At 51.4% G+C, this 22,250-nt stretch overlaps 1 protein-coding gene across 3 annotated transcripts; it reads right to left on the reverse strand.

Moving 5' to 3' along the window:
- Positions 1-103: 103 nt before the first annotated feature.
- INPP5B (inositol polyphosphate-5-phosphatase B) lies at positions 104-15,203 on the reverse strand. Of its 3 annotated transcripts, XM_030964544.1 has the most exons (22): positions 14,871-15,203; positions 13,948-14,027; positions 13,475-13,572; positions 13,071-13,100; positions 12,535-12,645; positions 9,786-9,879; positions 8,713-8,883; positions 7,871-7,972; positions 7,373-7,487; positions 6,676-6,792; positions 6,198-6,385; positions 5,586-5,697; positions 5,304-5,413; positions 4,326-4,461; positions 3,732-3,842; positions 2,953-3,115; positions 2,564-2,799; positions 2,260-2,373; positions 1,871-1,955; positions 1,431-1,558; positions 936-1,047; positions 104-492 (listed from the first exon to the last, which is right to left on the reverse strand). In XM_030964544.1, exons 1-22 carry the CDS (start codon positions 14,925-14,927, stop codon positions 368-370), a joined length of 2,595 nt encoding a protein of 864 aa, XP_030820404.1. In that variant the 5' UTR covers positions 14,928-15,203; the 3' UTR covers positions 104-367. The 3 variants fall into 3 exon arrangements, with proteins under 3 accessions (XP_030820404.1, XP_030820405.1, XP_030820406.1); XM_030964545.1 differs by lacking the exons at positions 12,535-12,645; positions 13,071-13,100; positions 13,475-13,572; positions 13,948-14,027; positions 14,871-15,203 and adding an exon at positions 12,223-12,272; XM_030964546.1 differs by lacking the exons at positions 12,535-12,645; positions 13,071-13,100; positions 13,475-13,572; positions 13,948-14,027; positions 14,871-15,203 and adding an exon at positions 12,223-12,263 and having other exon boundaries at positions 9,786-9,876.
- Positions 15,204-22,250: the final 7,047 nt, after the last annotated feature.

Here is a 22,250-nt window from a genome sequence, read left to right on the forward strand (position 1 = left end):
GGGGGCTGACGGGAGCGGGGAGGGCGGGGGAGCGCAGCGCCCCCTCACGGCCCTCAGCGACACCGGGCGCCGCGCAAAGATCTTTTTATTTAAATAGCAGGGATTTAAAAACTCTCGTCGTTTTAACAAGTTAAATAAAATACAGTGTAAATATCAGCTCTCGCATTTTTTTTTTATCTCGTCTACATACAGCTTATGTACTTTATGTACTTTACAGCGTAATCAGGTGTCAAACTGCCTGATCTCCGCCTCCGAAAGCAACAGATTGTATAAAACACGGTGATATCAAAACAAAGTGCCAGTATAATGTACAAAAAAAAAATGTTTTTTACAGTAATTCAGTGTCTACAAGTCAGATATAAGTGCGTCATGGCAAATCCTCTTCCCTGACGAGGAACTGGTGGATAAATTGCTGAGCTTTCCTCTTCTCGGTGATGTCGGGCGTGGGGTGGCCGGGAGAAGGCCGCAGTAACAACCCACCGAACACGCTGGCTGTGGGGAAAGCACATAAATGTGAAAAAAAAAAAAGCCTATTTTATCATTGGCTTTTCACAAATATTCAAATGAATATTATATGTGTTGTGTTAGAAAGTTATGCTGTGTTAATTCTCTTAAGTAGTTTGTTACGGACATCCGTAACTCTTTGTTTCTGTTGTCTCATATTGTCCTAAATCCTAATTGTCCAAATTATTATTACTCTAATTGTATTACTATTTTTATAACCATTTTATTGCTATTAAAATTTTAAAATTTTAAAAACAAGTGATTGTTGTTTTTCATGCCCCACATCTCTGGGTTGCTTTCCCAGATTCCTGCTTTTCTGTGGACTATTTGCTAATAATAAAAGGTTCAAAGCACTACAAGCCACCACTGCACTTGGGTATGAAGTGTTTTGTGCAGCCCTTCTGAACAGAGGGTTATTTTGCAGGCCTTACCAAGAATATTTGCATCCAAATGATTTTTCCCTGAGTTCTTCAGTAGCTCTCGTAGAAATGCCATCAGATATTCAAACACATTTCTGTGGAACACTGGTAGGTCAGCGATAATCTGAGGAGGGAAAAAAACCACATTTTTAGGCAACACTGGCAGGTCAGAGATAATCTGAGGAGGGAAAAACACCAACATTTATATTGCAGGCACAGCAATGCCTTCCAGCTGCACCTGTCCCCAAAACCCCCCTGGTTGCAGGTGCCAACAGCTCTTTATACCCTAAAATCACCAGTTCCAGACCATTTCTATTAAGAGAGGATTAAGTTACTGAGAGCAAAACCAGGTGACTGGTGTAGCAGAGGCCACTTTGCCTCCCTCCCCATGGAACTGGTGTCACCAAAGGCCACTTTGCCTCCCTCCCCATGGAACTGGTGTCACCAGAGGCCACTTTGCTGCCCTCCCTCTGGACTGGAGCTGGTCCCTGGGGCAGCCAGCAGTACCTGGCAGCTCAGGCTGTAGTTGCTGGCGCTCTCCAGGCAGGAGCTGTAGAACCTGCAGCAGATGACAGGCTCAGGGAGGCTCTCCAGGAACAGCAGCAGGGCCTCTGCCACTGAGTGGTTGCTGCCCACTGATCCAGTGGTTAAGGAAGAGCACAGCACGACCTAGGCTGGTGCTATTTCTGCTGAAACGTGAATGAACTTTGGGTTAGGTGTCCCAGAACTCTGCCCACAGCTCACAGCTTTGGGTTGGTCCCCTGGCCTCCACATGAGCTGTTGCTGTTAGCAGTTGTGTCATTCATTGACATTGCCAGCGCTCAGCAGAGGATGACACAGAGCAGGAGGAAATGCAGAGCTCAGGGACACCAGGCAGCTTAAAAACCTCTCTCAGTTTTGGCATTCTGGCATGGTGAGTCTTCCTGGACATCAGTCTAAAAGGATACAGAAAGTATCGTACATTCCCTTGTCCAAACAGTCTCGGATTTGCTCAAATTCAGATCTGAGGCCTGGCTGCTGAAACAGGTCCTCCTGCAAAGAAAACCCTGTATCAGTACCAAGAAAAATAGAAGAACTGTGGGTAAATACAGCACTGTCCTTATAATCTGCCTGAAAAGTCTCTCCAAATTGGTGGTTACCACCAATTTGCTGATACCTGGACACACAGACATGGTCACTAGCACCAAACACTACAACCTGGGGCATCAGGACCCCTTATCTCCCATGGCCTTTGGCCAAACACACCCAGCTTGTGGTGTTTGCTATGACCAGTATCTTCTTCAAAACTTAACCCAATGCAAATGCACACATCTCATTTTGTGTTTCCAGTGCCAACCTGCTGGGAAGCGTTGCGATTCAAGTGATCCACCATCATCCACAGCTCTTTTGGGATGTCCATGGGCCTTTCATCTTGGGCAGGATCATCACTCATGTCTACTGGCATCAGGGTCTGAGGGAGGGCAGTGTGGGCAGGAGGGAGACAAACAAAAGGTAGCTAGCCAAGTTCTTATTCAACTCGGCAAAAATACTTCACAAAGCTTATACCTGAGAATTGAGACTTCTTAATAAAAACAGACAGGCCTTAGCATCTAGTTTTAATGCTCTTGTGTGTTTGGAAGGGAATCTTGTCTTTAACTCACAAGTCTCCGAATGGATTCTGCTGACATGTCCTGGATTGGTTCCCTCATGTAACACAGTGTATGGATGGGAGACCCAAAGCAACTTGGCAAATAGTTGCCTGTTACGGATAGAAAATAATCCTTCCCTCTGACAAGATGCAAGACTAAGATATCTTCAAGTTTTTCCTCTCCAGAGTTCAAGCGAGTAGCTGTTGATTTATTAACAAACACCTCCAGCTCAACTGTGATCTCAGCATCTGCCAGAAGATGATAAAAAAACCAGACTCAGTTACAAGCAGTATGAAACCAACAGCCTGCAAAGAGGCACAGCACTCTCAGAAGTGTAGAGGGAACTAAGCCAGAAGGGGAAACTATCAGCTCATGAGCATGGGACAAAAGGAGGAGCTCACCTGAGAGCAAGAAACCCTTGCTGGGGTTAGCAATCAGCCACTCCTTGCAGTAGGTTTTCTCATCTGGTTTGATGATAAATTCGAACTGGCAGGGCACTTGGCCATTGCGGATTGTAAACCTCTCTACCTGCAGCTTCATGTATTTGACATCCTTAAAATGGATCTAGAAACAAATGTCAGTCAACATCATCAGCCAATTCCACCTTGCTGGAGCAGCAATTCCTGTTCTGTGGTTTAATTATTAAGCAGCAAGACAAGCAGATTAACCCCTTGCTCCCACCCCCATCTCCTCCAGGACTGCAAAGGATCACATGTGCATACTCTGAATGCCAAAGTCCTCTCCATCAGGGGGCCCTTTAAAACAAATGCTGCCCTCAAATAACGACAATAAAATTGAGAATGAGATAGCTGTGGCCTCAAATGTCTCCTGGGCTTATCTTTATAGTCCCAACACACAAAGCATATGCTGGTTTGTGACCTTCTCCAAACCCTTACAATTTTACATTTTATGTTTGAAAGCACGAGTCAGAGCAAGGGTCACAAACTATCTTTTTACTTTCTCTCTTCCCACCTCAGGGAATGCCACACCTTGTGTTTCAGCCCTGGACTGTGAATGGAATTCACCAGCATCTAAATAGGAGCAAAGATTCCTAGGGCTTGTTAACAGACAGCAGCTGGAAGTCAAAATATTCTACTCTTTGGGACCAGACCCAAGGGTCTAGGATCTGCTGGGACTGCTCAGTTCCCTCAGGGGGTGCTGGCACATGACCATGCCCTACCTCTCTGCGGGACAGTGTCACCGAGGGAATGTTGGCATTCTCCAGCTTATCCAGGGAGCGCACGATTTCCTCAAAGGCTTTTCTGTACAGCTCTTCATTCACAACCTTCACCTGAAAAGGACACACACTGCACCAGCCAGCACTGACTGTGCCTCTGCAGGAACACAGCTGCAGACATGGGAAGTCATTTGATTTTAGCAGCACACTGGGATGTACAACACAGGGAATGGGCAGAGCTGTTTGGAGCACTAATCTCCAAGATCTTCTCATGATCCAACAGTAAAGGACCTTGACATAACTAACAAGAGTCACTCAGTCACTACTAGATCAACCTTTTTTTTTTGCCTCAGAAAAAATAAGAAGTTTGACAAGACACTACTGTGTTCCCAAAGAACACTGACAGATATTCAGGCTTAACTGCAGTATCATTTACACAACCCCTGCTCAGTGTGGTCAACAATCCCATCTCCATATCTGATCCAGCCCACCTTTCAAGCCATTGTTCTCTGTGGATGCCACAAAAGCAGGAGAGAGAAATCAGCACCCAGGGAATGAGGCCAGCAGAGTTACCTCATCCAGCACTGACATACTTACCCCAATGTCAAACACTGAGCTCACTGGCTTGTGGTCACTGAGCTTCAGAGCCATGTGGCTGCGATAGCTCAGCTGGGCAATGTTCTGCCCTTTCCAGAGTATCCGATCACACCAGGCTGGAACACGACACTTCTCACTAAAACAGAGGAAAAATCACCATTTTCAGGCACAGTGCAGGTGCAGCAACAACACTGGGCAGAACTCTGCTCACCCAGAGCTTTCCTCCCATGGCAGAGCTCATTCTCTATCAAAGTGGTATTTTTAACAGTTTCTTCACACAGATAGAAAACATTTGAGTGTCTACTATAAGGTATCTCTAGCTCATGCTTTACTTCCTACTTCTTCAAAGGTGCAAGATACAATTTACATACAGAGCAATACTCAGGTATTTTTGATCATGAGAGCCATGAAAAATAAGAATTTAAAGTTTGCAATTATTGCTTTCACTGACAGCTGCACAGATTTGATTTCTGCACTTGCAGCTGGAGTTCCTGGCTTGCTAAGAGGAGCTGCTCTGTGTATAGAGCATTACAAGGATGGTTCTTGAAGGCTTTTGAAGAGCAGCACAGTTGATTCCATGCCAACCCTGGCTGGTCTCACCTGAGCAGGTACAGGAGACAGCAGCAAAAATGAGATCCTAAAAATTTTGCTTGGAGAAAAAACCAACAAACTAGACAAAAATAATTAAACTAGCTAAAAGGATTCATTAACTTTGTTAATAAATCGCCTCTAAGAGGAAAGCTAATAGGATTATTACTGGGGAAAAAATATTAGGAGTATCTGACAAATAGCTGTAGGAGAAAAACAAGGTAAATAGATGTAAACAGGAGATGAATTTTGGAGTGAAGGGAGAGAACCAGAAATAATTTCAGAACTGTTCCTATTTACAGCCATTAGACCTGCAATATTTTTTAGCTTTGTCTTTATTTCCCTCAGTGATAACATCAGCCATTTGTAGCATCACATCTGAGACTGTACCTTGTGTCCCAGTCATCACAGCCAGCATCATACTTGTATGTTGGCTGGAAAGAGATCTCTCCTTCTGTGAAGCCTTCAAAGGCTGCATTTGCCTTCATTTGCCTCTTCAGCTACAAAAGAAGAAAAGATGAAAACTTTAATTTTAGATGATCTCAAGCACGATTTCCACATGGAGTAAAAGGGAGACATTGAGCACAGAAAAAGAAGAAAAAGCCAAGGAGTTGTGTGGTTTGTACTGAGCACCCTCAGCGCCATGTGCAGGCAGGTGAGAGACAGCAGTACCTGGTCATACTGGCAAAGCTCTGGAAATGCTTTCTCCTCTACAAGCTGCTTCACTTTTGCCACATCCAGTTCCTCCAGACGGTAGTTGAGGTCCCCCAGCCACAGGATGACACTGCAAGAGAACATAAACCACAATGTGCAGAGGCCTGAAGCTGCCCCAGAGCTCAGCCATGGACAGCAGCTCCACTCTGCAGCTCCAGGGCTCTCCCCATCACAACTGCTCTCATCAGGAATAACAACACTGGAAACTTAACAGAAAAGCTACCTTTTCTATTTTTGCCATTATTAATCACTGTTCTGCATGTTTGTCACTATCCCTTCATGACTGGTGCTGTTATTGCTCCACAATGACTGAATTCCACAGCTGGGGAGGTCAGTGCTTATTCCTGCCCCATCCCCACTCCAGGCTTGAGAATAAAACAAGGCTTGGGAGAGCATAAGGTGACAAGTGACCTGTCAGAACTGAGTGTGAGCCCTGTCCAAACCAGGTAAAGCTTTTCTGGCCCCTCCAGCTGAGGTTTATGGCACTGGGCCCCCTCCTCACCCCCCAGCACATTCTCAGAGTGCTCCCTTGCACATGCCATCACTCCCACAGCCAGAGGGGAAGCATACTCGTGCTTGCCAATCGTGAGAGGGGGCAGATTTGGATCTGACTGGCAGAACTGCATCCGAGAGCAGATGTCCTTGAAGTCCTGGTTCCTCCGCTCGTATTCCTCCGTGTGAGCTGCCAGGTGAGAGTTCACAATGCACACGCTGGTGTTGTGGAATTTAAACCTGATGGCAACACCACCTTTGTTACCCTGAAAGACAAAGACATTGGTCAGAAGCTTCAACACTGCAGATTAGTTACTAGCAGTGGACAAGCCAGAAGATTTTGAGACAGAGTGTTTAATTCCAGAGGAAGGAATAGGCTGAAAATGCTAATTAGTGATTGCTGCTTTGAACATTGGTGCACAGCTGGCAGTGCCCTGAGCTGGCATGGGGATAGGACTATCTGCTTCTAGAATCAGCCCTTAGCTGGAGGAATAACCACTGCATCCAAAGAGAGGGGCTCTTCCAAATCTCACCCCTTCTTATTTGCCATTCTTACCATCCTCCCCATGATTCCAGTCCCCACAGTCTCAACTTCCACCTCGGAGATGTTCAGGGCGAGTTCTGCCTTCACATACAACAGGAGCATGATCCCCACCAGCCGCACAAGCTTCACCTGAAAAACAGACCCAGTCCATTCCATGCTGCTGGGGAAGAGGTCTGCTGAGAGAAGGCACATCCATCCACAACATGGGTCACCAAAGAGGAAGTTTCAGGATCATCCAGTGCACAGGCCCCCAACAGCACATTTGGAAGGAGCTGGGAGCAACAGGAAGGAGTTGGGAGCAACATCAGTGAAGGAAGTTGAAGCCCAAAGCAAGAGCTACAGCACAGACACAGGCTCATGGGAGGAAATTCCCTTCAACAACAGAGACAAGAGATGAAGCAGACCTATGGAGCAGGAGCTAAACTAAAAGCAGTATTCCTACCAAAATACCTTCACAATGCATTCCACCATACATTATAGGCAGGCACGGAAGAAGGTACAGAACTTCCTATTCTCCTTCCCCAAGACAGCAGGAGCTCCCTTTAAGTGGGGAAGCCTGGCTCTGTTTCCCATCCTGCCCCTGCCTCACCACCTATAGAACCTGCACAGCCTCTGAAGACACAGCATTGGGAACAAGAGAAATCAAAGGGGAAAGAGAGCCAAGTGGGAAATGATTCCACACTCAAACCTCCCCAAAAGCCACATTTACCTTTGCATATTTGGCATCTGGGTGAAGGCTATCAGTTACAGCTTTAAACCATTCTTCTTCCTTCGGTGTGTCATTGAAAAAGAAGGCTTCTTTAGTCAGATCAAGCTCCTGGAAACTGTGTTAGAGGAAGGAACCCATGGATGCATGCACTTGTTTATAGCTCTCCACCCCCTTCTCTGGGAAAGAACTAAATCAGCTTATACTCACTAAATTTGTAACTGAAAAGTCAAATTTAGTTATGCTGATTGCAGATGTATGTCAAATGTAAAGCTCAATTACTGCCATTATGACATCCAATGGCATTAAGGATTTTGTAACACTGAGAGGCCAAACCCTACCAGACCAACAGCCCTTACAGGCTGTGACACACCCACCCTGGAGCTGTGCATGCTCTACACCAGTGCCAACATTCCTGTGGTGTCCTGGCTGAACTCCTCTGGCTGACAGATCCTCCTGCACAGCCCAGGTCAGTGAGGGTGGCCAGGGACAGACACTCACCCCACACAGTAAATGTCTGGAGGCTCAGCATCACACCTCAGCCAGGGCTGGAGGCTCTCCGTGGGTGACTGCCCATTCACGTTGTATGTCCCCACAAAAACCCTGCAAAGACAGTGACAGGACCCCAGAGCTGCAAACTGGGAGAGCAAACTTCCTGCAGAGCCCAGCAAACAGCACTGCTGTTAACCAGGTTGTTTATTCACCATATTATGTTTATTAACCATAAATAATGTTCTATGTAACTAACGTGTTGCCAGGGAAAATTAAGAAAGGTGACAAAGTTTAAACCCCTAAAATTATCTAACTACACCTACACCTTTACAGATGCATTTTAACAGAATAATCTGTTGTTATACACAAAGTGTCAAAGAAAAAAACAGAAATAAGGCTGTAGGAGTGTGCAGCTTGAAATGATAAATTTCTGTGCAGTAGCCGTGCAGTAGCAGCTTGAAATGATAAATCCAAAAAATGAGATGCATAAAATGATTTTAAACACAGTAAAGTTTTGGTCCTAATTATATATTTCACTCAAACTCTTTCTTATGAGCTTATTGGAACAACTACATGGGAAATGGAGAGGGAGAATTTTGTTTGCACAGACAAAAAGTGATTTCAAAAAGGGCATTTCCTCCACAAGAACCATGAAGAAAGAGACATGAATGAAATTCTGCTCTGCTTGTGTCTAAAGGTGGAAAGAAAACTGTTCTGGAAAGTATGGATTATACTTTTGTACAGAATTTCCAGTTTGTGAGGACACAGGATGAAATAACAGATGAGTTATTCCGACAGTCTGTGCTCAGTTACAGCCCACAAAATAAGTTCTTCTCAGGAATGCTCATTACCTGTAGTTCTGGATGTGTGTGTAGGAGTCCTGCATTTGTAAAAGCTGAGATTTAACAATAGTGTCTCTGAGTCCAAACTTTGGCTCTGATAAGATTGAGGCTTTGTTCGAAGCCATGACACGGGAGGCCCGAACCTGTTCCGTTCTCATTTCAGGCTTGACTTTGTTTTGCCTGCAAATAAAAGCAAAACCACAGGTGAAGCCCAGGCTATCCCTACACCCTAACCAGCATATTTCTGTCACTGTTCCTTAATTCACATTTTTCTGTCTGTTCACTAAAGGCAGGTAACATTTGGGATAAGCCAAGAAGACTGAAAAGAGCATTTCTTAGCAGGGTTGAGATCTCCAGACAAAACCAGTTTAACTAACTAAAATAACAAATGGTTTTCACCATCCTGGTGCAGCCAGTTGATGCAGAGCAGGCCTTACTCACACCTGGAAAATGATACAAAACCTGCACATCTTCCCTGTTTACTGAAGCAAGGAGAGGCAAATCTCATCTCCCTCTGCCTCAGCCAGAGAATGAAGAACTGTGTTTGTTTATAAAACCTTCTGCTGGAAATATTCCAATTCTGCCCAGAGTGGGCGGAGGTAGAGGTGGTTTTATTTTGTGTCTCCTGGCTCTGCAAACTCCTTTTGCAAAGGAATAATGCCACAGCTTGGGAATTCCCAGCAGCAATGGGACGGTAGAAATTTAAGGCCAGCATACCAGTGCCAAGGACAGCACATGGACAGACTCTGAATGATTTGCATCAGGGTCCACAAAGTCCTGGGAACTGGAAAATCAAACTGTAACATTTCAAGACTGTATCTATGAGACACAGTGGCTCAAAGCCAAAGCTCTCTGAATTCAAAATAAACAATGCTAGCAGGTCCTGTCCCACTAAACAGCCAAAATATGCCCAAACAGGGGACTGGAAGGACTGTAGGGAGAGGGAGTGGAATGAAATTTCCACTAATGTTTTGACAGCATGCTTATGCTGAACTTTTTTCTCTCTTAACTAGAACCTGCAAATTCTCATCTTAAAAAGTTGCCAGCTTTTGCTCTAGAGCCCCCCACCTCTGTGCACTGACCTGGGAGAGCTTCTATCAGTGCTGTCGTAGCTGCAGCTCTGACTGACTGCAGCTTTTTTCCCATTTTGTTTGACACCTTCAGAGCCAACCACTTCTGGAGAGGGAAAAAAAAAAAAACAACCAACAAAAAGTTTCACTTTAAACACAAAGTGTTCTTCCATTTATCAACATGCTTATGTAAACACTGGCAAAAATCTGTGGGCAGAAAATAATTTAGATTTGTGTGTGGAAAAACAAAGTACCCCACAGTCTCTCTTTCAGCTATCTGACAGATTTAGCTTGCTCTGACCCAAGTGTTGTGTGATGAGGCAGCAGAGGAAGGAACTACAGGAGCCACAGAGAGCAGCACTGTCCTCTGTGGGAGCACTTGCTGCTGCCTCTCCTTTACAGCTAAGCTGAAGCAGGACTTAGCAGCACAAAATCCAGGGCTTTACTCCCAGGAATCTGAAAAATTTATGTTAATAGCAGATTTTTCCTTTCTGAAGCAAGACAGGAAGTGCAAAGAAAGGGGGGGAAAGGGGAAAAAAACAAAACTCACAGTTCCATTTAAAGGGTTTCTGCCTATCCTGCTGGGTATATCTGCAAATACTCAGCAAGGCACAGGTGTCAAGACACCTTGAGTACCATAAAGAGTCACACCAGGGAGCCACTGAACCTCAGCAGAAACATCAGCCCCAAAGCAAACTGCACGTTCCTAAAACAGTACCAGGGCTGCTACCACACAAATCAAACTAACCACAGCAGTGACACTAAACACATCACACTACCTTAGCAAAATTTGACCAGTCTTTCAGCACTTTGTTTCAGTTACAATATTCTGCTCCTACAAGTTGCAAAATAACAGTTAAAAAAGAGGGTTCTGGAGGAGGTCTCTGTGTTTAAGATGCAAAAACAGCAAACAAATCATGCTCCTTAGCACACAAATCTAATGATGATGTAGAAATTGTTAAGACTGTTGAGTTCTAGGCATTCAGCTGAGCTTCTCCTCCAGTGAACACAACCCAGAAAAATTAAGATGGTATTGCTGTCACAGTACATTCTGCAGAACACGAGCACAAAACAGAAATAGATCTTGCAATACTTCACCCAGGCCCTCGGGATACAAACCAGATGACAAGAAGTGGCCAAATTCTCAGCCTGCATAACCTCCTCTGCCCAAGAGCCTTCTGAGAATAGACTGTGTAAGAGGATTTATCAGAGCTTGGACACAGAAGAGCACATGACTGAAACCTCACTGCACATCACACAGCTCAAGTCAAGCAGAACTGAGCAGGAGCACACAGAGATGCACTGGGAAGTGTGGGCCCAGGGACACAGCAGTTTCTCCATGGGTGTTGAGAGCTCAATTACTGCTCTTTGGACCTCTGCAAGCTCTCCCACTAACAACCATGCAACATCCCTTGAGAGTGAGCGACAGGAACCAACCTGAACCTTCACCTCAATGGACAATGGTCACTTTTGTGCCAAGAAAAGAGCAGATTCCCAGGCTTTATTGCCTACATGGGTCCATGCCACTCGCCAGTGTGCAGAAGGCATTATTGCAGAATGGAAAGGTGTGTGAGCCTGCTGCTGTCACAACTCCTACCTGATCCAAAGATCAGAGTTTGCATTCTAACCTCATGGGCAGAAATCAGCTTTAGGTAGGATTGTCCTAAAAAAGAGATTATCTTTGGAAAAGGGCTGTGTCCTTAGATATGTTTATACCTAGCCACAGATTTCTGTAGCCAGAGGGATCTATATGGTAGCACTGTGAAGTGGAATAATGACCTTGTTCGATAATTGAGCTGAGCACAGAAATACAGAGCAACATGCAGAGATTACAGGAGGTCTCGATTGCACAGGATTTGCAGTTAAATGAGATCCAAGCAGTAACAAAGGCATTAAAAATGTGCAGTGAGATTACAGAACAGCAGGAAAGTGTCTCATATCTCCTGGATAAACGGGATTCATGCTTAGCATCCAAAGGGGAAAATTATATTAGCCTTCATGCAACCAGAGCAGCCGAAACGCAGCAGGGTACAGCAAAACGCCAACATTCGGGTTTTGAATCCCACACTGACTTCCAGGAACTGCTTTAACCCTGAATCTTCTCACAGTGCGCTTTGCAAAGCGGGAAACCACCGAGCCCGGGGAGCGGCGGGGCCAGCGGAGGAGGCGCCGGAAGAGCGCGGCCCGACCCGGGCGTACGGGGCGGGCACCGGGCGGCGAAACCAGCGGAGCCCCGGCGGTCAGTGCCCGGCAGCAGCTCCGAGCCCGCTGCCCTCGGCGGAGCGGCCCCGGAGCCGCCCCGGGGCTGCCCCGCCGCCTCCCGGTCCCGGCGCGGAGCTCCGGCAGCGCCGGGCGGGCGCTCAGCCCTGCCCCGGCCTCGCCTCCCCGGACGGACAGACGGACGGACAGACAGACAGACAGACCCACCCCGGCGGGTCCCCGCGCTCACCTCGGCGGGGCCGCCCGCCCGCGGACATCGCCGCAGCTCGGCGCCCCGGCCCCGGCCCGGCCCCAGCGCCCGCCCCAGCCCGCCCCGATCCGCCCCCGGCAGCCGCGCCCGCCCGGCCTCGGGCCCGCGGAGCAGCCGCTGCCTCAGTCCCCGGAACACCGAGCATCGCTGCCGGCGTGCTCACGGCGGGGAATGGAGAGCCACGGCTGTTCCAGCAGGGAGAGGCCGGCGCCGCTCCTCCACACGCGGAGGGACGGACGGACAGACGCCGCAGCTGCCCCCGAAGGGAACCGACACGAAGGGAGCTCGTACCTGCGCTGCACCTGCTGACCTCCTGCAGGAAGGTGCGCGTGTGGGAGCCGAAGGGCAGCTGCACTGTCAGCCGATCGTCTGCTGAGCCGATCTGCACAGTCACGTCCGAGCCTGAGGACATCGGGAGAGAAAACTCCGGTGGGTCGTGCTGACAAACCTTCACAAACTGAGCTCTGCAACACAGCTTTTGGCAACATCTCCCCATCCCTTCTTACCATCTTCCTTTCCAAAGTTTTACATGAGAATGCCATTTAAAATATAAAAATAATTTATAATTTTTTTATTCTGCTTGTTCAGGGATAATAATTAATCTTCCAGCAGCAGTAGTTTAAAAACATATGGAAAATTAGTTCCCTTGGTTGAATGGGGCTGGCAATGCTCATTTAGCAGCAGGTAAGAATGGCCAACAGCACGGCAACTGCCCCAGCAGGGCACAACCCCTCCCCAGTCAGCTCCTGTGGGGCCAAGAACTCCCCAGTGCTGGCCCAGGCCCCAGAGCACCTGTAATGCAGGACTAAAGCAAGCACAGAACTCACCAATGACGTGAAGGTCACTGTCCAGTACAACTGCAAAAGTAAGACAAAGTTCAGTTGAAAGTTAAAGCAACAGATTTGCTGATCGTTCTCCGAACTCCAGATGTTCCCTGCAGGAACAGAGGCAGGCAGAACAAACCTGCAGGGCAGGGGCTGTGGCTGGGGCCTGGTGGGACAGAGGCATTCTGCTCCTCACAGGGCCCTGCCAAAAGTGCCATGTGCTGCAAAAGTTTCACCAAAGATAACAAACTTGAAAAAGGTGAAGGCAGAATAGACTGCAAATTTCAGGAAGCAGGAGAGCAGAATAAATTGCAAATTTCAGGAAGCAGGACAGCAGAATATGGACACCAAACCCCTTCATCCCATTGGTTGGAACTGGCCACTGAGCCACCACAGTGTGTCAGCACCTTCTTCCACTGCAAACTCATCTGTGATGGGGATCACTCTCTCCAGCCAGACGTCCTCAGCTGTGATGGCCATCCGCCGGTGGGTGTACACATAGATCCTGCAAGCACAGGGCAGCACGGAGGCAAAGCCTCCTCAGCTCTGCATGTCTGCAGACAGACAAACCCACACCCCATCCCACCCAGCAGCACCGGCTAGCACAGCCCCATGCAAATCCCAAACCCACTGCCCATCGACCGAGTGCCCACCCACCTGCTCCCCCATCACTTAAGTGATGCGTTCACATAACCGGCAGGGCAGAGCAGCTCATGGGGCTGGGGCTTCTCTCTGAGCACCCATAACATCAAGGCACCATGTTCAAACTGGACTGCACCGTGGGGAAAGCCCTTGGGATGGGAGGGGGATCTCAGGTGGCTCCGGAGGGACCCGCAGAGTTCTCTCTCTGTCCCTGCCCGCCCCGCGCTCCGGTACCCACGCGTGGTGCCCGCGGCACTCCACCAGGCCCAGCAGCCGGCTCTCCACGCTGTCCCCCGACGGCAGCAGGGCCTGCACCGCCTGCGGCCGCGCGTCAAGGAACCGTGGGGCAGCGCCGGGAGCGGGGACGCGGCGGAGAGAGCGGAGATCGGGGCGGGGATCGGCGGGAGGGAGCGGGGACGGAGCGAAGGGAGCGGGAGAGAGCGGGGATGGACCGGAGGGAGCGGGGATCGGCGGGAGGGAGCGGGGATGGACCGGAGGGAGCGACGGGGACAGCGGGAGGGAGCAGCGGCAGCAAACGGGAAGGAGGGGACCGGGCCAGCCCGGAGCTGGGAGCGATGGGGACAGCCCGGAGGGAGCCACGGGGACAGCCCGGAGCTGGGAGCGGTGGGGACAGCGGGAGGAAGCAGCGGCAGCAGACGGGAGGGAGGGGATGGGGCCAGCCCGGAGCTGGGAGCAATGGGGACAGCCCGGAGCTGGGAGCAATGGGGACAGCGGGAGGAAGCAGCGGCAGCAGACGGGAGGGAGGGGATGGGGCCAGCCCGGAGCTGGGAGCAATGGGGACAGCCCGGAGCTGGGAGCAATGGGGACGGCCCGGAGGGAGCCACGGGGACAGCCCGGAGCTGGGAGCGGTGGGGATGGACGGCCCGGAGTTGGGAGCGATGGGGACGGACGGCCCGGAGCTGGGAGCGGTGGGGACGGACGGCCCGGAGCTGGGAGCGGTGGGGACAGCCCGGAGCTGGGAGCGGTGGGGACGGACGGCCCGGAGTTGGGAGCAATGGGGACAGCCCGGAGGGAGCCACGGGGACAGCCCGGAGCTGGGAGCGGTGGGGATGGACGGCCCGGAGCTGGGAGCGGTGGGGATGGACGGCCCGGAGCTGGGAGCTCGGCGGCACCGCCGCCCCGGCGCCGATCAAAGGATACGATCCGGCAGGTCGCCCCCGCCGCCAGGCTCTCCTGGATGGCCACCGACTGGTCCATGTCCGGCCCGGCAGCCGGAGCCTCTCCCGGCGGCTGCGCGCTCGGCGCTGTCGCAACGCGATGAGCGCGGCTCCCCCCAGCGGGGCCGCCCCCGCTGCCGCTCCGTTATCGCCCCGGGACCGGCCGGAAATAACGGGAACCACCGGGCGGAGCGGTCTGCCTCGGCAGGGACGGCGGCCGAGCGGATTCTGCGCGGAGGGATGCGGAGGACGGGGGAGGCACGGCACGGCACGGCACGGCCCGAACCCCGCGCCTCCGGCCGGCCCCTCCCGGAAGGAAAGGGAGGCTGAGAGGGGGAACTCTGGGGTCGGCAGACACGGGAAAGGATCATTTCCACGGAAAATCGAGAGATTCTCTTATTTTTAGTAGGCCCTTGAACTGTTTTTTTGTTGAATATCAAGACGACCCAGCACAATGCCGTTATTCAAATTAATTAATGCGGAGTGTGGGAGTTAAGTGCTGCGAAATACCACCAGAGCTTTTTGCACTGTCGAGACGGATGTAGCTCCTTCCACAGATGTAGATGTAGGTCGAAAAACCCGAGTGGTGTCGGTCAGTGACAGCTCTGCACCAATTCCCCCCAGACCAGAAGTGGGTGAGTCCCACCTCTCTGCTCACCAAAGTACAAGAGAACAGCCTGAAAACGCTGCTCTAAGCCCCAAACCTTTCAGGAATTGTGGTGCTGGGCTGTGTTTTTGAGACAGAAGAACCCTTGACGTGAATACACTGTCACTGGCCTGAAACAAATTAAACACACACCCCAAAGGCTGAGCTGCGGTTTTACTGTACCAGAACAGGCTCTGCAGCGTGGGAAGGGCTGGCTGTGGTAGAATGACGTGTTATTTTTTTTTACATCCACCCCGTTAGGGCTGGCACTGCTCCATGAGGGCCAGCACCACTGATTCTCCTTGCTGGGAAAGCACACGAGGCTCCAAGGGCTCAAACCCACCCAGCCCAGCTCTGCCGCCCTCCCACGGGTCACACTGTGCTCAGCCACACTCCACACACCAGCACCAAAGGGGGCTGACACAAAGAGTTTTTAATATTTTGCAATCTTTTCTCTAAGGAACAGCAGAGGACAGTGGTGGCAGGGAACAGCACCAGGTAATTCTGCCTGGCCATGCTCTGTGTGCTCGCCTCTGGGCTCTGCCTTCAGCAGCAGAGAAGCCACAGAGGTGAAACAGAATCATCTAGAGCATGAGATGCTTTTAGATTAATCCCACTTCCCCGCCTGAGGCTGGGAGATGAAACACAAAGTTACTGTTTTATGTACACGGGCAAGAAGCATTTCATTGCCAGAGCACTTTAGAGCTGAAAAGTCAGAGGGAGCGCAGGGAGACTGTGCCACAAGCAGGTCATTGATTAGAGCAGCCCCTGTGCCTCAGTCAATGCAGAATTTTGGGGGTTTTAAGGAGGCCTAAAACCCTCTTGTTCCAGCTCCTGAGGTCCCCCATTCCAGCACCACTCCCAGGATCCACAATTAGCTTGCAGGTCTCTCAGACCTACAGGATTTGGGCAGGGCAGGGTAGAATCCCTTGATGTAGCTTTCTAGGTGCACAGATGAAGTGCTTTTCCTCTGGGAAAATGGGGAAATCTTGTTTTCAAGTACTTAAACTTTACTGAAACGCCAGGACTCACCCATGCTGGGGGGGTGCAGGATTCAGAGTGCAGCTTAAGGGGTTAGGATCAACAGCAGGGTCCTATGGGCCTCAAAGGTCTAAAGGGGGGTTTAGGATCAACAGCAGGGTCCTATGCAGGGTGAGCAAAGTGCCCCCCAAGGGTGTGCAGCTGCCCATGAGCAGATGCAGAGGGCTCAGACACCTTGTTGGTGGGACAGGGACAGTACAGAGGGCGTTTGCTAGCAGCCTTGGCTGAAGCCAGAGAGCAGCAGATCCTACTGATCCTACAGGAGAGGCTGCAGGGCTGCCTGGCTGCTGCCTAGCCCCAGAGGGAGGTGGAGACCCTGTAATTCAGGAGAAGGACCACCCCACATGCCATGAGCTTCAGGAGTGGGGCCAGTGTTGCCTGCCCAGCACTGTTGAGGTGAATTTTGCCATCCAGTTTCAGACAGCTGCCTTTTGGGGTGGCTGGGCAGCACTCCTGGTAGCAGGCAGCCTTCATCCCGCCAGCACAGACTGGTTTGGCAGCCTTGCAGGCTTTGCTACATCCTGCCATGTAATTCAAGCCCATCTTCTTCATCTGGAAGGAGAGAGACATGAGCCTGGGGGTCATGCCTTTAGTATTAGCATTACAGGAACACAGTGCTCTGCAGCCCCAGGCCATACCTCACAGAAGTCCTGTCCCAAAATGCATCTAGTGGTGGTCTTCCTGCCTTTGAAACACTGGTCCCCATGACAGGAAAATGCTGCACACACTTTGCCCTGTGAGAGAAAGGACAGGGAGACACCATCTGTCCATCAGGACAAAAACTGCCTTTAAGACAGCCCTGGGCTTCTCTCCACCCCCCTCTGTTCTGCTGGTTTTTGTGCTATCAGGCATTTTAGATCCAGAGACAAAGGAGTATTCTGAAACTGCAAGAAACTACTGAAAGACCCGCAGAGCAAGAAAGTTTCAAGCCTCTTTTTCCTTCCTCTTAGGAGGGCTCTGCAGAGATAAGCACCTTCCCCTCCTCTAGGCTCAGGAAAGGGCTGCAGAGCCCAGTGGGTGCTGCTGCAGGAAGGCTCATCCATCCCATGGTCAGGTCAAGCTGCCTGAGGTGGTGTGAGTGCTGCACTGGGGAACAGGACTGATGGACAGGGACAAGGCCCACTGCACAGGGCTCCTTATGGGCTCCTTTCTTCCAGTAAATACTCATTCCAGTGCTCATTCCAGTGCTCATTCAGGATTTGTTGCCTTCCAGAGCCAGCATTTACCCCATAAATCAAATGGAGGGGGGACCTTTTCCTGTCCCCTGGCTCAGGGGGGAGCTCAGCCACGCCAGCAGCCCCAGACCCCGTGGGTGCAGCAGCCTCTCCTGCTGGGGTACCTACGTTCTGGGGGGGAGCCCGAGGGGTGCTGCTGGTGCTGGTGGTTGTCAGGGGCGCTGTGGTGGTGGTGGTGGGTGGCACGTCACCTGCAGGCACAGGAGGAGCCCTGTGAGGCTGGACACAGCCCACACAGGGCCAGATCCACCAGCACTGCCAGGGCCACCCTGCCCCTCACCCAAGGACAGGGTGGGCCCAGCAGAGAGGCAGAAGCAGCCACAACCCCTCTGGATTGTGCCCAGCAGCAGAAGGCAGAACAAAGCTGGGCCATACCATAGGCAGTGGCGTTGAGCTGCAGGCAGAGAGGGCCAGCACAGCACTCCAGGGCACACTGCTGCCTGCTGCTGTTGGTGCTGCAGGGCTCTGCACTGCACCCCCTGCTGCAGCCCGCCGTGTAGTTCGTGCTGGAGGAACGATAGAGCTGCAAGGAAGGGGTAGAGCCAAGGGATAAAGTGAGTGTGGAGAGGGGCTGCCATAAAAAAACAGAAATAACTGATAGGCTGTCAGAGAGGAGAGGGAGATGGAGGCAGATTTAATAGAGCAGTGTGGATTATTGCTGAGATGGAGAAAGGGGAGGTTTTCCCTGCTGCAGCCCCCTGGCAGCTCGTACCTGGCAGTGAGTCTCGTTATGGCAGGTGGCTGTTCTGTTGGCGTGGGCTCCATCCTGGTAACACCTCTCTCCCGAGCACTGAAAGCTCTGGCAGGTTTGCTGGAGAGACACCAGGGTGTCACCCTGCAGCACTGCAGGGCTGTCCCCAACCACAGCCTCGCTGTCTGCAGGGGCCACCCCCACCTGGCCACCCTCTGTGCTCCCTTCCACCACAGGAGATGCTCCCATGGCACTCCTGTGACCAACCAGCCAGGCAGGTGACGCTGCCCATGGGGCTGCAACAGCCCAGCAATACCCCTCTTTCCATTCCTTGCCTTACCATTGTCTCCTCTGCTCCCTCCATAGAGGTGTTGGTGGCCACCACCACTGAGGTGTTCCTGGTGGCCACTGAAGCCTCCTTGGTAGTTGCCACAACCACCACGGCATTCTTGGTGGCTGCTGAGGTGTTCTTGGTGGTCGTGGTCACCACTGAGGTGTTCTTGGTGGCCATGGTCACCACTGAGGTGTTCTTGGTGGATGCTGAGGCCTCCTGGACGCCACCATCACATTGGGGCTGCTGAGGTGCTGTGGTGGCCTGGACCACTGAGGTTTGGACCATTGAGGTGTCCTTGGTGGTTGCCAATGCATTCTTGGTGGCCCTGACTACCGCCAAGTTGTTCTTGGTGGCCATCGAGGCCTCCTTGGTAGTCACCACCACCATGGCATTCTTGGTGGTTGCTGAGGTGTCCTTGGTGGCTGCCAATGCGTTCTTGGTGGCCACAGAGGTGTTGGCAGTGGCCACCACTGCAGCATTCTTGGTGGTGGCCACCACCATGGCATTTTTGGTGGCCGTCACCACTGCAGCATTCTGGGTGGCCACTGAAGTGTTCTTGGTGGTCACAGCCACCTTCTTGGTGGTCACTGCTCCTACCAAGGCTTTCTTGGTGGCTGCTGCGGTGTCCTTGGTGGCCATCACCATGGTGTTGGCAGCTGTGCTGTGCGCTGGAAAACAAAAAGCTCCTGCTTGGTGAAGGAGACACCAAGGAAGGAACAATGTGCTCAGCAAGCCCTGTGTCCCTTCCTGAGCCATGGCACGGTCCAGAGGGACCTGTGGGAAGCGCCTGTCACACTGGTGCTGGGAGTTGAAATGGCAATCAGACTCAGGATGTCCCCAACAGAGTCCACTTGCAGCCACCAACGGGGCAGCCCAAGAAGCAGGTGAGGGCCAGCAGCCACCACAGCAGCACTGTGTGGATGTCACAACAGCCTCTCCCTCCCACTTCCAGCCATGTTGCCTGGGAAGAACAGGCTCTATGGGGGCTAAACCATGGGGAAAGGTTTCTCACCCATCCTGCAGCTCTGTCCTACAGAGCACAGCCTGGAGAGGACAGGCACAAAGCCCCTGGTGCACCACTCTGCCTTTGCCCCACTCCCTGCAGCACCCCAGATTTCCCCTTGGGATCCAGAACTCACCTGCTGTGGCAGGAGAGTCCTGAAGACAGAGCTGCAGAGCCAAGATGCAGAGCAGCAGGCCTGGAATGGAGTGGGAATGCCTGAGAGCACCACACCTGCTGTCTGCCTTACCCACCCAGCAGCACATCCTTGAACAGACAAGCAGGGATCTCCTCCACCTCCCCAAAGCCCCAGGTGACCTCAGGGAGGCCTCTGGCACAGCCCCCAACAGCTGGAGCAGAGATGGAGCCAGGATGGGGAACAGACAGACAGACAGACACTGCTCCTTGTGCTGTACCACAGCCCCCTTACCTCGAGTGGGGGGCACGAGCCATCGGTGTCCCGCCATCCTCATCCTCCAGCAGCTGCACCTGGAGCTGGCAGGGGGAGAGGGGTCAGAGCTCACCGAGGTGCAGGGGGGACACCCCAGGACAGCTCTGTGCTGTCCCTGCAATGCTCAGCCCCGGGACAGCCCCTCCTGGGCGGCTTCAGGAATCCACCGAGGCTGCTGACGGGATCAGGAGCCCCGGGGAGCTCTGTGTGTGCTGTTGGTGTGGCAACAACTCCCTGGGGCTCACAGCCCTGCAGAAACTGCCACCAGCAGGGCTCAGGGTGACACAGGGAAAAGTGCCACCACGAAGCAGTTCAAGTGAAGATGGCACCTGGCTCTCCATCCTCTATTTGCATTCCAAATGTTGAGCTGTTTTGCTAAGGAAATGGTGGAGGTGTGACCCCAAACAGGCTCCAAGGAGAATGGTAATACTCCCCTCCTGTTTTATGATTTAGGCTGAGTCACCATTTCCCCAGGACCTGGAGGGGCTGAAGCTCATTCAGAGACCTCCAAGGCCATTCCCTCAGAGTGACAGAAGGAGCCAGCTGGCACCTCACCCTGCAAACCAGCCCAGAACAGCTCTGGACATCCTCACTGAGCCCAGAGCAGGCAAGGAACCAAAATCTGCCTGACACAGCCTCATCCCAGAACAACCTTCCCCCCAGGCAGGGAAATACCCCACAGCACTGACTCACCTGTCTGCTGCTCCTGAAGCCCCAGCACAGCTGCAGGCACTGCCAGCACTGGAGCACCTCTGAGCAGCTGCTGTGGCACAGCCCCACCCCTGGCAGCCTGGCCCCAGGGAAGTGTCACATGCAGCTCCGCAGGGACAGAGACACAAATGTCCCTGTACAGCACTGGGGAAAGGGCTTGTGAGGTGGACATGTCACACAAAGGGCTTGTGAGGCTGGACATGTCACAGACATCTTTTATGAAAAATCTTTTCTTTAAGATTTTTCCTCCTGAGAAGCTGAGAGGCCTCAGGAACAAAATGTAAGCAATGGTTATCTGCTGCTGTGGAATGCAACAGGTAGATCTTTGATTGGCTTATGTTAGTTGTTTCTAATTAATGGCCAATCACAGTGAGCTGGCTCGGACAGAGAGTCCGAGCCACAAGCCTTTGTTATCATTCTTTCCTATTCTATTCTTAGCTAACCTTCTGAAAAAATCCTTTCTTCTATTCTTTTAGTATAGTTTTAATATAATATATATAATAAAATAATAAATCAAGCCTTCTGAAACATGAAGTCAAATCCTCATCTCTTCCCTTATCCTAAGACCCCTGTGAACACCACCACAGGACATGTCACACAAAGGGCTTGTGAGGCTGGACATGTCACACAAGCCACCTCTGCACTCAGGGGACCGGAGGACACAAGTGCCACTGCCACACCTGATGTGTGTGAGTGGCCTCTGCACAGTGGAGCTGCAATTCTTGAGGCATCATGAATCCATGGGGTATGTACAGACATCTCCAAGTGTGACACCAGGGGCCAAGGATGCTCCTAAAGCCACAACAGGCACCTCTAAACACAGTCTCTGTTCCCATCTCCATCCTCCAGCACCACAGAAGGATCTGCACATGAATGACCTACCAGGACACTCAAGCCAACAGCAGTGCCACAGAAATCACCCCAGAGCCAAACGTGAAGCTCAGTTGGTAGTTCTCTGAAAAAAACAATGGTCAAAGCTCCCCAAGGAGACAGACCCAAGGTAAGAACAGTTCTGTAAGCCAGGTGAGCTTGTTTTTTAAAGAAAACCACAAGTTCACAACAAGATCTAGAAATAGGACCAGTACCTGTCAGCACACAGTGTCCATGTGCTTCAGTGAACCCTCACCATGAACATTTCCAGCAGAGTGGAAATGAGAGAAGGAATTTTCTGACAGCTGTGTAAAAAGCATTTTAAACACACTGTAATCAAAACTCTTCCTTCCAGCATATGAAAGAAGACAAGTCTCTCAGCAC

This window comes from Camarhynchus parvulus, chromosome 23 (genome assembly GCF_901933205.1).
Source record: "Camarhynchus parvulus chromosome 23, STF_HiC, whole genome shotgun sequence".
Classification (NCBI taxonomy): domain Eukaryota; kingdom Metazoa; phylum Chordata; class Aves; order Passeriformes; family Thraupidae; genus Camarhynchus; species Camarhynchus parvulus.